Source organism: Hemiscyllium ocellatum, chromosome 15, assembly GCF_020745735.1.
Source record: "Hemiscyllium ocellatum isolate sHemOce1 chromosome 15, sHemOce1.pat.X.cur, whole genome shotgun sequence".
Classification (NCBI taxonomy): Eukaryota; Metazoa; Chordata; class Chondrichthyes; order Orectolobiformes; family Hemiscylliidae; genus Hemiscyllium; species Hemiscyllium ocellatum.
The window spans coordinates 7,322,173-7,339,548 of NC_083415.1; the positions used below are offsets into that span (position 1 = coordinate 7,322,173).

General features: G+C 44.7%; 1 protein-coding gene across 1 annotated transcript in view; it reads left to right on the forward strand.

Moving 5' to 3' along the window:
- The first annotated feature begins 561 nt into the window (after window positions 1-561).
- The window catches only part of LOC132822639 (keratin-associated protein 5-1-like), a 189,506-nt gene continuing 172,691 nt past the window's right edge, over window positions 562-17,376 (forward strand). The window contains exons 1-6 of the mRNA XM_060835885.1: window positions 562-625; window positions 4,156-4,293; window positions 5,187-5,324; window positions 6,784-6,921; window positions 12,915-13,052; window positions 15,378-15,515. Coding sequence (XP_060691868.1) covers window positions 562-625; window positions 4,156-4,293; window positions 5,187-5,324; window positions 6,784-6,921; window positions 12,915-13,052; window positions 15,378-15,515 — 754 coding nt within the window. The remainder of the gene's footprint in view (window positions 626-4,155; window positions 4,294-5,186; window positions 5,325-6,783; window positions 6,922-12,914; window positions 13,053-15,377; window positions 15,516-17,376) is intronic.

The following is a 17,376-nucleotide window of genomic DNA, read 5'->3' on the forward strand; positions in this document are numbered from 1 at the left end:
AGCTCTACCAGTACAGTTACAGCACTGATAACATCCTGGTAATAGTACTGAACAATGTTGTCCCGCTCCCCTAGCCACGCTCTCCCAGTACAGTTACAGCACTGATAGCATCCCGGTAATAGTACTGAAGACTGTACTCCCGCTCCCCTAGCCAATCTCTCCCAGTACAGTTACAGCACTGGCATCTACCCAACAATGTGGGAATCTGCCCAGGTATTTCCTGTACACAAAAAACAGGGCACATCCCACCCAGCCAATTACTTCCCAATCAGTCTACTCTGCATCATCAGTGAAGTAATGGATGAGGCCATCAACTGTGCTCTCAACCAATACCTGCTCAGCAACAACCTGCCAGGGTCACTCAGCTCCTGACCTCATTACAGCCTTGGTTCCAACATGGACATTAGAGCTGAAGTCCAGAGGGGAGGGTAGAGTAATTCCCTTGTCATTAAGGCCACATTTGACTGAGTGTGGCATCAAGGAGCCCTGGCAAAACTGGAATCAATGGGAATTAGGGGGCTAACACTCCACTGGTTAGAGTCATACCTGACACAAACGAAGATGGTTGTGGTTGGGGAGGATCAGTCGTCTCAGATCCAGGCCATCTGTACAGGAATCCCTCAGGGTAGTGTCTTAGGCCCAACCAGCTTCAGCTGCTTCATCAATGACCTTCCCTCAGTCTTAATGTCAGACTGGGGTTGCTCACCGATGATTGCACAGTATTCAGCACCAGTCACGACTCCTCAGATACCGAAGCAGTCTTTGCTCAAATGCAACAAGGTCTAGACGATATCCAGGCTTGGGCTGACAATCCTTCCATATCCGCCACAAGTTCACCTGTACCTCCACACGCATCATCTATTGCATCCGCTGCACCCGATGTGGCCTCGTCTATATTGGAGAGACGGGCCGCTTACTTGTGGAACGCTTCAGAGAACACCTCAGGGACGCCCAGACATGCAGGTCCTTGGACTCCTCCACCGGCAGAATATAACGACACAACGGCTGGAGGAGGAGCGCCTCATCTTCCGCCTGGGAACCCTCCAACCACAAGGAATGAACTCAGATTTCTCCAGTTTCCTCATTTCCCCTCCCCCCACCTTGTCTCAGTCGGTTCCCTCAACTCAGCACCGCCCTCCTAACCTGCAATCTTCTTCCTGACCTCTCCGCCCCCACCCCACTCCGGCCTATCACCCTCACCTTGACCTCCTTCCACCTATCACATCTCCATCGCCCCTCCCCCAAGTCCCTCCTCCCTACCTTTTATCTTAGCCTGCTGGACACACTCTCCTCATTCCTGATGAAGGGCTCATGCCCGAAACGTCGAATTTCCTATTCCTTGGATGCTGCCTAACCTGCTGTGCTTTAACCAGCAACACATTTTCAGTTGGGCTGACACGTGGCAAGTGACATTTGTGTTACATAAATACCAGACAATAACCATCACCAGTAAGAATCATTTTAACCACCGTCCCATGACATTCAACAGCATTACCATCACTCAATCCCCCACTGTCAACAGCTTTGGGGTTACCATTGACCAGAAACTCAAAGGGACTCACCACATAAATATAGTGGCTACAAGAGCAGGTCAGAGATTAGGAATACTGTGGCAAGTAACTCACCTCCTGACACCTCAAAGTCTAACCACAAGGCCCAAGTCTGGAGTGTGATGAAGTACTCCCTACTTGCCTGGATGGGGGCAGCTCCAACAACACTCAAGAAGCTTGACACCATCCAGGACAAAGCAACCCCCTTGATTGGCACCACAGCTACAAACATTCAATCCCTCCACCACCAGGGCCCAGTAGCAGCAGTGTGTACTATCTACAAGATGCACTGCAGAAATTCACCAAAGATCCTTAGACCTCACCTTCCAAACCCATGACCACTCCCGTCTAGAAGGACAAGGGCAGCAGATACCTGGGAACACCACCAGCTGTAGGTTCCCCTCCAAGCCACTCACCACCCTGACTTGGAAATATACCTCCGTTCCTTCACAATCATTGGGTCAAAATCCTGGAATTCCCTCCCTACCGGCATTGTGGGTCAACCCACAGCAAGTGGATGCAGCAATTCAAGTCGGCAGCTCCCCACCACCTTCTCAAGGGGCAAATTAGGATGGGCTATCAATGCTGGGCAGCCAGCAACACCCAAGTCCCACAAATGAATAAAAAGTAAAAAAAAGTCCCAGGTACAAAGGTACAGAAACTTAAGTACAGATTTTTGGGGTAAGAGTCAGGAAAATAAAGAAATAAAAGGAATAGCATTACAGCTTGTAGGAATAAATTACAGAAATAAAGAAGGATGTGAACATAGGAGGTACAGTTAGTAAATTTGCAGATGACACCAACATTGGGGGTGTAGTGGATAGTGAAGAGGGTTATCTTAAATTACAACAGGATCTTGATCAGAAGGGCCATTCTGTCTTCAGCATGCCCCCTTCTTAAACATATCTGTTACATTAATTATTTTCAGTCCTACTGGATGCTGCTGTTATTTTAAACTGATGCCAAGTACTTATTTAGTTCCTCTGTCATTTGGTTGCTCTCCATTGCTACCTCTGCAGCCTCAACAGTCTAATGTCCATTCTTGTCTCTCTCTTACATTTATATATATATATATATAAAGGTACCTCTTGCAATCTTATCGAGCCATAGAGTCATGCAGATCTTCCTGTCCGACCAGTCCGTGCTGAACATAGTCTCATAATGAAGTCAGCCCACCTGCCTGCTCCTGGCCCATATAGGTGGAGGTGCTGGTGTTAGCCTGGGGTGTATAAGTTAAAAATCACACAGCACCAGGTTATGGTCCAACAGGTTGATTTGGAAGCACTAGCTTTCGGAGTGCTGCTCCTTCATCAGGATTATAAAATCCTGTGTCTTATGATCCTGGTCCACAACCACCTGATGGGGGAACGGCGCTCCGAAAGCTAGTGCTTCCAAATCAACCTGTTCGACTATAACCTGGTGTCGTGCGATCTGCATATTTCCTATTCATGTACTTACCCAAACGTCTATGAAATATTATAATTATGCCCAATCCACCGGTTCCTCAGGAAGTTCATTCCACACACCCACCACCCTCTGTGGAAAGAAAAATGACTGCCATGTCTTTTTAAATCCTTTCTCCTCTCACTTTAAAAATATATCCCCAGTCTTGAAAACCCTATCCTTGGGAAAAGCCAACCACTGTTAACGCTAACAATACTCCTCATTGTTTTATAAACTTCTATAAGGTCATCTCTCAACCTCCTATGTTTCAGGAAAAAAGTTTTTTTTATATGTTATTAGTTAGCTTAACCTCATGTTTCATCTTCTACACCTGTATTCCTTTTCTGATGTGGAGTTACCGGTGTTGGACTGGGGTTGGGCAACGTTAAACATCACACAACACCAGGTTATAGGAAAGCAGGTTTCTTTGGTAGTACTAGCTTTCGGAGCGCTGCTCCTTCATCAGGTAACTGCAGAGCAGGATCATTAGACACAGAATTTATAGCAAAATAAATATTACAGTGTCATGCAGCTGAAACGATATATTGAGCAAACCGAGATTACTGTTAAGTCTTTCACCTTTTCAAATGGGTTGCAGGTTTCGGTTCATTAACGGGTAGATCCCAGAATTTTGTTCCCGTTATGTTTTTGAGATGGCTTAAGGTTTTATAAAAGAAAAGGTGACATCTCAGCTCAGACAATGTTTCAAAAGCATGAGGTTAGAGTCTGTCTGTATCCCAATCTTGAGTCAAACTGGCTCTATTTCCAAAGTAGGAATTTATAAAATGCTACCTGGATTGACTGCCTGTGGATTGTATCCTTTTTGAACAAAATAGAAAGTGTCTGCAATTACGATTCTCCAAAGGCAGATTCATCCCACAGACTTACACATGTGTGCGCATGCATGAGAGAGAGAATGAGTGTGTGCATGTGAGTCTATCTTATAATCCTGCTCCACAGCTCTCCAATGAAGGAGCGTCGCTCCGAAAGCCAGTGCTTCCAAATAAGCCTGTTGGACTATAACCTGGTGTTGCGTGATTTTTGAATTTAGTCCTTTTTTAGTTACCCTCTGCTGGTTTTTATCAAAGCGTTAACTGAAAAGATTAATTTGATATTTGACAACCATTTCCAGCCCTAACTGTGATGTGTTTCATTCCTTCAGGAAAACCAGGGTCTTGTCCTCAGAAAAGTGTCGGAGTCCGTTTGTGTGGGGAAGCATGTGCAGTCGATAGTGACTGCCCAGGGAATCAGAAATGCTGTAAGAATGGATGTGGCCATTCATGCGTCACTCCCACGAAAGGTACAGTACAACAGCTAGATACCCAGAGAATATCACTGTATTGATTGGATTAGTACTGAGTGGCAGTGAGATACAGTGAGAGTAACAGTGAGGGGCAGTGAGACAGTAAGACAGTGAGAGTAAGAGGGACATGAATTGAGATGCAGTGAGAATTATAGTGTCAGTAAGATATTGTGAGAGTAACAGTGAGATGCAATGAGAATGTTGTAATTGTACCAGCTTCCACCACTTCCTCTGGCAGCTCATTCCATATACGCAACACCCTCAGTGTGAAAACATTGCCCCTTAGAACCCTTTTATACTTTTCCCCTTTCATCCTAAACCTATGCCCTCGAGTTCTAGCCCACCATACCCCAAGGAATAGACCTTATCTATTTACCCTTTCCATGCCCCTCATGGTTTTATAGATTTCTATAAGGTCACCCCTCAGCCTCTGATGAACAATGAGAGTGAGACTTTCGGGACTATTCCAGACGGCCGATTAGAGTCAGTCACGTTGCTGTGGGTCTGGAGTCACATTTAGACCAGACCAGGTAAAGATGGCAGATTTCCTTCCCTAATGAACAGCAATAAAGCAGATAGAGTTTTACAACAACTGAAAATGGTCACATGGTCTCCACTGGTCCAGGTTTTAAATCCAGATTTTTAATTGAATCAAACATCACAATGTCCATGTTGCTACAAACCGAGAACATTACCCTGGCACTGGGATTACAAGTCCAGGTGTATATACAGAGATACAAAGGTAGCAACAAGAATTAGTATTCAGGTACAGACACAGTGACAGGGAACAGTACTGAGATGCATAAAGAGATACAGGGATTAGGACTGAGGTAGGCAATGAATGATAATTGACCCGAATGGCCTAACGGTGATGTGTTTATGTCCAACAGTTAAACCAGGCTCCTGTCCTGCTAAACCTGCTCGAGTTGGACCCTGTGTAGAATTGTGCACAGGTGACAGTGACTGTAAAGGAAATAAGAAATGCTGCAGTAATGGATGTGGCCATGCCTGCGTCTCTCCTCGCAACGGTAAGATCCTTCCATTGACTCGGTCTACACATCCTGCTGGCTCGGGAAAGCAGTTAAACTAATCAAAGACCAGTCACACCCCGATTACACTCTCTTCCACCCACTTCCATTGGGCAGAAGGTACAAAGGTTTGAAAACATGCACCAACAGATTCAGGAACAGCTTCTTCCCTGCTGTTATCAGACTTATGGACAGACTTCTCATACATTAGAGTGGATCTCTCTTTGCACTGTCTATGTAGTTATAATGCTATTTTGTTCATTATGTTCGGTTACCCTGACGTCCTCATGTAAGGTATGATTTGGCTGGTTAGCATGCAAAACAACACTTTTCACTCTAACTTGGGAAATGTGACAATATCAAATCAAATGAAATCAAATCCAACAGCTGAACACAAGGAGAATATCATTGCAATGATGTGATTTTGAATTTTAGAAACAGAGAGTGATAGTGAGACACAGTGAGTGTAACACGATGTGTCAGATACGGTGAGAGGAACAGGGGACAGTTTTGGGACAGTGAAAATGACAATGTCTGGCAGTGAGTTACAATGAGAATAACAGGAGGTGACAATAAATGCAGAGTGACAGTAAACTACAGTGAGAGTTAATGTGACAGCAGTGACAGTAACAGGAACTGGCATTGAGATACAGTGAGAGTCATAATGAATGATAATATGATGGTGTGAGAGTAACAGTGGGGGTCAGTGAGCTCGTGACAATGTCAGGGAGAGTCAGTAAGACAGTGGGAGTAACAGTGGGGGCCAGTGAGATACAGTGAGAATAATTGTGATGAGCATTGAAAGGAAGAGGGAGTGAGATACATTGAGAGTCATAATGCATGATATTTGATAGAGTGAGAGTAATAGTAAGGGCCAGTGCGATATAGAAAGAATAACTGATGAGCATTGAAAGGGACAGGAAGAGGCTATGGAATACATTCAGAATGATACTATGAGATAGTGTGACATACCAAGAGTAACAGTGAGAGTAATAATGACTAACAATGAGAGTGAGGCTTTCTGGACCATTCCAGAGGGCAGATTAGAGTCAGTCACGTTGCTGTGGGTCTGGAGTCACATGTAGACCAGACCAGGTAAGGATGGCAGATTTCCTTCTCTAATGAACAGCAATGAACCGATGTTTTATGGTAATATAATTTTTGACAATGGTCACATGGTCTCCACTGGTCCAGGTTTTAATTTCAGATTTTTAATTGAATCAAACATCACAATGTCCATGTTGCTTCAAACCGAGAACGTTACCCTGGCACTGGGATTACTAGTCCAGGTGTATATACAGAGATACAAAGGTAGCAACAAGAATTAGTATTCAGGTACAGACACAGTGACAGGGAACAGTACTGAGGTGCATAAAGAGATACAGGGATTAGGACTGAGGTAGGCAATGAATGATAATTGACCCGAATGGCCTAACGGTGATGTGTTTATGTCCAACAGTTAAACCAGGCTCCTGTCCTGCTAAACCTGCTCGAGTTGGACTCTGTGCAGAATTGTGCACAGGTGACAGTGACTGTAAAGGAAATAAGAAATGCTGCAGTAATGGATGTGGCCATGCCTGCGTCTCTCCTCGCAACGGTAAGATCCTTCCATTGACTCGGTCTACACATCCTGCTGGCTCGGGAAAGCAGTTAAACTAATCAAAGACCAGTCACACCCTGGTTACACTCTCTTCCACCCACTTCCATTGGGCAGGAGGTACAAAGGTTTGAAAACATGCACCAACAGATTCAGGAACAGCTTCTTCCCTGCTGTTATCAGACTTATGGACAGACTTCTCATACATTAGAGTGGATCTCTCTTTGCACTGTCTATGTAGTTATAATGCTATTTTGTTCATTATGTTCTGTTACCCTGACGTCCTCATGTAAGGTATGATTTGGCTGGTTAGCATGCAAAACAACACTTTTCACTCTAACTTGGGACATGTGACAATATCAAATCAAATGAAATCAAATCCAACAGCTGAACACAAGGAGAATATCATTGCAATGATGTGATTTTGAATAAGAGAAACAGAGAGTGATATTGTGATAGTGAGACACAGTGAGTGTAACACGAAGTGTCAGTGAGATACGGTGAGAGTAACAGGGGACAATGTGGCAATATCTGGCAGTGAGTTACAGTGAGAATAAAAGGAGGTGAAAATAAAATAAGATGTAGTAAGTGGCAGTGAAAAACAGTGAGAGTTAATGTGACTAGCGGTGACAGTAACAGGAACTGATTTGGAGATGCTGGTGTTGGACTGGGGTGTACATAGTTAAAAATCACACAACATCAGGTTATAGTCCAACAGGTTTAATTGGAAGCACACTAGCTTTCGGAGCATCGCCCCTTCATCAGCTGGTTGTGGAGGGTTCAATCCTAACACACAGAATTTATAGCAAAAATTTGCAGTGTGATGTTACTGAAATTATACATTGAAAAAACTGATTGTCCGTTAAACCTTTCATCTGTTAGAATACCATGAGAGTTTCACTTCTTTCATGTGTAAATCACAAAACCGTTTTTTAAAAAAGTTGCATTCTCAGGTTAGCTGTTAGCAATGGTGATAGCTAGACAATATGTTGAAGGTGTTAGCCCCCTGTGTTCTCTGTCTATGCCATGATGTTTAGATTGATTCTAATCTAAAAGGTGAGATAATGGAGTTTTACATAAATTCATGCAGTTTTTGAGCAAAGTACAATGTAACCCTGCAAGTATAAATTCACCAACCAAAATGTATGTGTGCATGTGGGTCTTTGTCTATCTGTGTATGTGTCTGTCTGTCTGAATTGGGGGTTGTGAGTGTGAGAAAGTGTATGTGTGTGTGTGTGTGTGCGTGTGTATAGTGAGTGCAGAGTGTCTTAAGTCTGTGAGGAGGTGCATGTGTGAGTATGGGAGTATGCGTGTCTGTGAGGGTGTGTGTGGGTGTCTGTGTGCGTGTCTGTGTATACGTGTGTCTGTGAGTCTGGGTGTATAGGAGGGCCTGTGTGTGTGTGAGAGTGTGTGTGTGTGTAGGAATATCTATGTGCATGTGTAGTGCAGTGGTGGTCACCTGTGATGTGACATGAACCCAAAGTCCCGGTTGAGGCCCTCCCTATGGATACAGAACTTAGCTATCAGCCTCTGCTCGGCCGCTTTTCTCTGCTGCCTGTCCCGAAGTCCACCTTGGAGGATGGTCACCCGAAGGTCCGAGGTCGAATGTCCTCGACCACTGAACTGTTCCCCAACTGGGAGGGAACTCTCCTGTCTGTTGATTGTTGTGCGGTGCCCATTCATCCGTTGTCGTAGCCTTTGCTCGGTTCCCCAATGTACCATGCCTCCGGGCATCCTTGCCTGCAACGTATAAGATAGACAACGTTGGCTGAGTCACATGAGTGCCTGCCATGTACAAGGTGGGAGGTGTCCCCACACGTAATGGTGGCATCCATGTCCACACTCTGACATGTGTTGCAGCGCGTACCATGACAAGGTTGTATGGAGTGTCCTGAGAGCCGGGCAGCTTGCTATGAACAACGATCTGTTTGAGGTTTGGCGGTTGTTTAAAGGTAAGTAGACAATAGACAATAGGTGCAGGAGTAGGCCATTCTGCCCTTCGAGCCTGCACCATCATTCAATATGATCATGGCTGATCATCCTTAATCAGTGTCCTGTTCCTGCCTTATCTCCATAACCCTTGATTCCACTATCCTTGAGAGCTCTATCCAACTCTTTCTTAAATGAATCCTGAGACTGGGCCTCCACTGCCCTCTGGGGCAGAGCATTCCACACAGCCACCACTCTCTGGGTGAAGAAGTTTCTCCTCATCTCTGTCCTAAATGGTCTACCCCGTATTTTTACGCTGTGTCCTCTGGTTCGACACTCACCCATCAGCGGAAACATGTTTCCTGCCGCCAGAGTGTCCAAACTTTTAATAATCTTATGTGTCTCAATCAGATCCCCTCTCAGTCTTCTAAACTCAACGGGCTTTTGCCCGAAATGTCGAATTTCCTGTTCCTTGGATGCTGCCTGACCTGCTGTGCTTTAACCAGCAACATATTTTCATCTCTGATCTCCAGCATCTGCAGACCTCACTTTTTACTCAATGGTATACAAGCCCAGTCGCTCCAGTCTTTCAGTGTAAGGTAATCCCGCCATTCCAGGAATTGACCTCGTGAACCTACGCTGCACTCCCTCAATAGCCAGAATGTCTTTCCTCAAATTTGGAGACCAGAACTGCACACAGTACTCCAGGTGTGGTCTCACCAGGGCCCTGTACAGCTGCAGAAGAACCTCTTTGCTTCTATACTCAATCCCTCTTGTTATGAAGGCCAGCATGCTATTAGCCTTCTTCACTACCTGCTGTACCTGCATGCTTACCTTCATTGACTGGTGTACAAGAACACCCAGATCTCTCTGTACTGCTCCTTTACCTAAATTGATTCCATTTAGGTAGTAATCTGCCTTCCTGTTCTTGCCACCAAAGTGGATAACCGTACATTTATCCACATTAAACTGCATTTGCCATGCATCTGATCACTCACCTAACCTGTCCAGGTCACCCTGTAATCTCCTAACATCCTCCTCACATTTCACCCTGCCACCCAGCTTTGTGTCATCAGCAAATTTGCTAATGTTATTACTAATACCATCTTCTACATCATTAACATATATTGTAAAAAGCTGCGGTCCCAGTACTGATCTCTGCGGTACCCCACTGGTCACTGCCTGCCATTCTGAAATGGAGCCTTTTATCACTACTCTTTGTTTCCTATCAGCCAATTAACTTTCAATCCAAGTTAGTACTTTGCCCCCAGGACCATGCGCCCTAATTTTGCTCACTAACCTCCTATGTGGGACTTCATCAAAAGCTTTCTGAAAGTCCAGGTACACTACATCTACTGGATCTCCCATCTTCAGAGTTACATCCTCAAAAAATTCAAGAAGATTAGTCAAGCATGATTTCCCCTTTATAAATCCATGCTGACTCTGACCTATCCTGTTACTACTATCCAGATGGGTCGTAATTTCATCCTTTATAATAGACTCCAACATCTTTCCCACCACTGAGGTCAGACTAACTGATCTATAATTTCCTGCTTTCTCTCTCCCACCTTTCTTAAAAAGTGGGTCAACATTAGTCACCCTCCAATCCGCAGGAATTAGTCCCGAATCTATTGAACTCTGGAAAATAATCACCAACGCATCCACGATTTCTCGAACCACCTCCTTCAGTACCCTGGGATGTAGACCATCAGGCCCCGGGGACTTATCAACCTTCAGGCCTAACAGTCTCTCCAACACCAATTCCTGGCAAATATAAATTCCCTTAAGTTCAGGCCCTTCAGCCACTGTTACCTCAGGGAGATTGCTTGTGTCATCCCCAGTGAACACAGATCTGAAGTACCAATTCAATTCTTCTGTCATTTCTTTGTTCCCCATAATATATTCCCCTGTTTCTGTCTTCAAGGGCCCAATTTTAGTCTTAACCATTTTTTTGCCTTTCACATACTTAAAAAAGCTTTTACTATCCTCCTTTATATTATTGGCCAGTTTACCTTCGTACCTCATTTTTTCTCTGTGAATTTCCTTCTTAGTAATCCTCTGTTGTTCTTTAAAAGCTTCCCAGTCCTCTGTTTTCCCACTTATCTTTGCTATGTAGTGGAAGTGTGGGAAAGGTCTTGGCGAGGTGTTCATCCTCATTGATAATGTGTTGCAGGTCACGAAGAACATGGCATAATTTTTCAGCTCCTGGGAAATACTGAACAACGTAGGGTACCCTGTCGGTTGCAGGCTTAACAGACAATCAATTTTTCAATGCATAATTTCAGTTCCATCACACTATAAATTTTTGCTATAAATTCAAAACCACCTGATGAAGGGGCGACGCTCCGAAAGCTAGTGTGCTGTTGGACTTTAACCTGGTGTTGTGTGATTTTTAACTTAGTAACAGGAACTGACATTGAGATACAGTGAGTCAGAATGAATGATAACGTGATGGTGTGAGAGTAACAGTGGGGGTTAGTGAGTTACAGGGAGACTAACAGTGGGGGGTCAGTGAGATACAGTGAGAGTAACAGTGGGGGTCAGTGAGATACAGTGAGAGTAACAGTGGGGGTCAGTGAGATACAGTGAGTGTAACAGTGGGGGGTCAGTGAGATACAGTGAGGGTAACACTGAGGGTCAGTGAGCTCGTGAGAATATCACAGACTGTTAGTGAGACAATGGGAGTAAGAGTCGGGGTCAGTGAGATACAGTGAGAGTAACAGTGGGGGTCAGTGAGATACAGTGAGTGTAACAGTGGGGGGTCAGTGAGATACAGTGAGAGTAACACTGAGGGTCAGTGAGCTCGTGAGAATATCACAGACTGTTAGTGAGAGAGTGGGAGTAAGAGTCGGGGTCAGTGAGATACAGTGAGAGTAACAGTGGGGGTTAGTGAGATACAGTGAGAGTATCAGTGGGGGTTAGTGAGATACAGTGAGAGTATCAGTGGGGGTAGTGAGATGCAGTGAGAGTAACAGTGGGGTCAGTGAGATACAGTGAGAGTAACAATGGGGGTTAGTGAGATACAGTGTGACTAACAGTGGGGGGTCAGTGAGATACAGTGAGAGTAACAGTGGGGTTCTATGAGATACAGTGAGAGTATCAGTGGGGGTCAGTGAGATACAGTGAGAGTAACTTTGATGAGCATTGAAAGGAACTGGAAGAGGCTATGGGATTCATTGAGAGTGATACTAAGAGATAGTGTGACACACCAAGAGTAACAGTGAGTGTCAGTGAAGTACTGTGAGAGTAACAGTGAGATATAATGAGAGTAATCATGAAGAACAGTGAGAGTGAGACTTTCTGGACCATTCCAGAGGGCAGATTAAGAGTCATTCACGTTGCTGTGGGTCTGGAGTCACATGTAGACCAGACCAGGTAAGGATGGCAGATTTCCTTCCCTAATGAACAGCAATGAACCAAATGTTTTATGGTAATATAATAATTGACGATGGTCACATGGTCTCCACTGGTCCAGGTTTTAATTTCAGATTTTTAATTGATTCAGGACGGTACGTTGGCTCAGTGGTTAGCACTGCTGCCTCACAGCATCAGGGTCCCCGGTTCAATTCCAGCTTCGGGTGACTGTCTGTGTGGAGTTTGCACGTTCTCCCCATGTCTGCGTGGGTTTCCTCCGGGTGTTCCGGTTTCCTCCCACATTCCAAAGATGTGTAGGTCAGGTGAACTGGCTGTGCTAAATTGCTCATAGTGTTAGGTGCATTAGTCAGAGGGAAATGGGTCTGGGTGGGTAACTCTTCGGAGGGTCTGTGTGGACTGGTTGGGCCGAAGGGCCCGTTTCCACACTGTAGAAAATCTAATCTAATCTAATCAAACATCACAATGTCCATGTTGCTACAAACCGAGAACGTTACCCTGGCACTGGGATTACTAGTCCAGGTGTATATACAGAGATACAAAGGTAACAACAAGAATTAGTATTCAGGTACAGACACAGTGACAGGGAACAGTACTGAGATGCATAAAGAGATACAGGGATTAGGACTGAGGTAGGCAATGAATGATAATTGACCCGAATGGCCTAACGGTGATGTGTTTATGTCCAACAGTTAAACCAGGCTCCTGTCCTGCTAAACCTGCTCGAGTTGGACTCTGTGCAGAATTGTGCACAGGTGACAGTGACTGTAAAGGAAATAAGAAATGCTGCAGTAATGGATGTGGCCATGCCTGCGTCTCTCCTCGCAACGGTAAGATCCTTCCATTGACTCGGTCTACACTTCCTGCTGGCTCGGGAAAGCAGTTAAACTAATCAAAGACCAGTCACACCCCGGTTACACTCTCTTCCACCCACTTCCATTGGGCAGAAGGTACAAAGGTTTGAAAACATGCACCAACAGATTCAGGAACAGCTTCTTCCCTGCTGTTATCAGACTTATGGACAGACTTCTCATACATTAGAGTGGATCTCTCTTTGCACCGTCTATGTAGTTATAATGCTATTTTGTTCATTATGTTCTGTTACCCTGACGTCCTCATGTAAGGTATGATTTGGCTGGTTAGCATGCAAAACAACACTTTTCACTCTAACTTGGGGCATGTGACAATATCAAATCAAATGAAATCAAATCCAACAGCTGAACACAAGGAGAATATCATTGCAATGATGTGATTTTGAATTTTAGAAACAGAGAGTGATAGTGAGCCACAGTGAGTGTAACACGATGTGTCAGATACGGTGAGAGGAACGGGGACAGTTTTGGGACAGTGAAAATGACAATGTCTGACAGTGAGTTACAGTGAGAATAACAGGAGGTGACAATAAGATGTAGTGAGTGGTAGTGAAATACAGTGAGAGTTAATGTGACAGCAGTGACAGTAACAGGAACTGACATTGAGATACAGTGAGAGTCATAATGAATGATAATATGATGGTGTGAGAGTAACAGTGGGGGTCAGTGAGCTCGTGACAATGTCAGGGAGAGTCAGTAAGACAGTGGGAGTAACAGTGGGGGCCAGTGAGATACAGTGAGAGTAACAGTGAGGGTCAGTGAGCTTGTGAGAATATCACAGACTGTCAGTGAGACAATGGGAGTAACAGTGAGGGGTTAGTGAGATACAGAGAGAGTAACAGTGGGGGTTAGTGAGATACAGTGAGAGTAACAGTGGGGTTAGTGTGATACATTGAGAATAACAGTGGGGTTAGTGAGATACAGTGAGAATAACAGTGGGGGCCAGTAAGATACAGTGAGAGTAGCAGTGTGGGTTAGTGAGATACAGTGAGAATAACAGTGCGGGTCAGTGAGATACAGTGAGTGTAACAGTGGGGGTTAGTGAGATACAGTGTGACTCACAGTGGGGGGTAAGTGAGATACAGTGAGAGTAACAGTGGGGGTTAGTGAGATACAGTGTGACTAACAGTGGGGGGTCAGTGAGATACAGTGAGAGTAACAGTGGGGTTCTATGAGATACAGTGAGAGTAACAGTGAGTGTCAGTGAGATACAGTGAGAGTATCAGTGGGGGTCTGTGAGATACAGTGAGAGTATCAGTGGGGGCCAGTGAGAAACAGTGAGAGTAACAGTGGGGTTCTATGAGATACAGTGAGAGTATCAGTGGGGGTCAGTGAGATACAGTGAGAGTAACTTTGATGAGCATTGAAAGGAACTGGAAGAGGCTATGGGATACATTGAGAGTGATACTAAGAGATAGTGTGACACACCAAGAGTAACAGTGAGTGTCAGTGAAGTACTGTGAGAGTAACAGTGAGATATAATGAGAGTAATCATGAAGAACAGTGAGAGTGAGACTTTCTGGACCATTCCAGAGGGCAGATTAAGAGTCATTCACGTTGCTGTGGGTCTGGAGTCACATGTAGACCAGACCAGGTAAGGATGGCAGATTTCCTTCCCTAATGAACAGCAATGAACCAAATGTTTTATGGTAATATAATAATTGACGATGGTCACATGGTCTCCACTGGTCCATGTTTTAATTTCAGATTTTTAATTGATTCAGGACGGTACGTTGGCTCAATGGTTAGCACTGCTGCCTCACAGCATCAGGGTCCCCGGTTCAATTCCCGCCTCGGGTGACTGTCTGTGTGGAGTTTGCACGTTCTCCCCATGTCTGCGTGGGTTTCCTCCGGGTGTTCCGGTTTCCTCCCACAGTCCAAAGATGTGTAGGTCAGGTGAACTGGCTGTGCTAAATTGCTCATAGTGTTAGGTGCATTAGTCAGAGGGAAATGGGTCTGGGTGGGTAACTCTTCGGAGGGTCTGTGTGGACTGGTTGGACCGAAGGGCCCGTTTCCACACTGTAGAAAATCTAATCTAATCTAATCAAACATCACAATGTCCATGTTGCTACAAACCGAGAACGTTACCCTGGCACTGGGATTACTAGTCCAGGTGTATATACAGAGATACAAAGGTAGCAACAAGAATTAGTATTCAGGTACAGACACAGTGACAGGGAACAGTACTGAGGTGCATAAAGAGATACAGGGATTAGGACTGAGGTAGGCAATGAATGATAATTGACCCGAATGGCCTAACGGTGATGTGTTTATGTCCAACAGTTAAACCAGGCTCCTGTCCTGCTAAACCTGCTCGAGTTGGACTCTGTGCAGAATTGTGCACAGATGACAGTGACTGTAAAGGAAATAAGAAATGCTGCAGTAATGGATGTGGCCATGCCTGCGTCTCTCCTCGCAACGGTAAGGTCCTTCCATTGACTCGGTCTACACATCCTGCTGGCTCGGGAAAGCAGTTAAACTAATCAAAGACCAGTCACACCCCGGTTACACTCTCTTCCACCCACTTCCATTGGGCAGAAGGTACAAAGGTTTGAAAACATGCACCAACAGATTCAGGAACAGCTTCTTCCCTGCTGTTATCTGACTTATGGACAGACTTCTCATACATTAGAGTGGATCTCTCTTTGCACCATCTATGTAGTTATAATGCTATTTTGTTCATTATGTTCTGTTACCCTGACGTCCTCATGTAAGGTATGATTTGGCTGGTTAGCATGCAAAACAACACTTTTCTCTCTAACTTGGGGCATGTGACAATATCAAATCAAATGAAATCAAATCCAACAGCTGAACACAAGGAGAATATCATTGCAATGATGTGATTTTGAATAAGAGAAACAGAGTTATAGTGGGACACAGTGAGTGTAACACGATGTGTCAGATACGGTGAGAGGAACAGGGGACAGTTTTGGGACAGTGAAAATAACAATGTCTGACAGTGAGTTACAATGAGAAGAACAGGAGGTGACAATAAATGCAGAGTGACAGTAAACTACAGTGAGAGTTAATGTGACAGCAGTGACAGTAACAGGAACTGACATTGAGATACAGTGAGAGTCATAATGAATGATAATATAATGGTGTGACAGTAACAGTGGGGGCCAGTGAGCTCGTGAGAATATCACAGACTGTCAGTTAAACAGTGGGAGTAACAGTGAGGTTCAGTGAGATACAGTGAGAGTAACAGTGAGGTTCAGTGAGATACAGTGAGAGTAACAGTGAGGGTCAGTGAGATACAGTGAGAATAACAGTGAGGGTCAGTGAGATACAGTGAGAGTAGCAGTGAGGGTCAGTGAGATACAGTGAGAATAACAGTGGGGTTTCAGTGAGATACAGTGAAAGTAACAGTGGGGGGGTCAGTGAGATACAGTGAGAGTAACATTGGGGGTTAGTGAGATACAGTGAGAGTAACAGTAGGGGTTAGTGAGATACAGTGAGACTAACAGTGGGGGGTCAGTGAGATACAGTGAGAGTAACAGTAGGGGTTAGTGAGACACAGTGAGACTAACAGTAGGGGGTCAGTGAGATACAGTGAGAGTAACAGTGGGGGTTAGTGAAATACAAGGAGTGCAACAGTGGGTGTCAGTGAGAGTAACAGTGGTGGTTAGTGAGATACAGTGAGAGTAACAGTGACCAGCATTGAAAGGTAGGGCCAGTGAGATATATTGAGACTGATACTAAGAGATAGTGTGATACAATAAGAGTAACAGTGAATGTGAGTGAGATACAGTGAGAATAGCAGTAAGATACAGTGAGAGTAATAATGACTAACAATGAGAGTGAGACTTTCTGGATCATTCCAGAGGGCAGATTAGAGTCAGTCACATTGCTGTGGGTCTGGAGTCACATGTAGACCAGACCAGGTAAGGATGGCAGATTTCCTTCTCTAATGAACAGCAATGAACCAAATGTTTTATGGTAATGTAATTATTGACGATGGTCACATGGTCTCCACTGGTCCAGGTTTTAATTTCAGATTTTTTTAATAGATATTTTTATTGAAAATTTAACATTTTTTACAAGTTTACAAAATAAAAAAAACCCAAAGTTTGTGAGAAGATTTGTAGCTCGGGTGCTCGTTGTTGTGGTTCTGTTCGCCGAGCTGGGAATTTGTGTTGCAGACGTTTCGTCCCCTGTCTAGGTGACATCCTCAGTGCTTGGGAGCCTCCTGTGAAGCGCTTCTGTGAGGTTTCCTCCGGCATTTGTAGTGGTTTGTCTCTGCCGCTTCCGGTTGTCAGTTCCAGCTGTCCGCTGCAGTGGT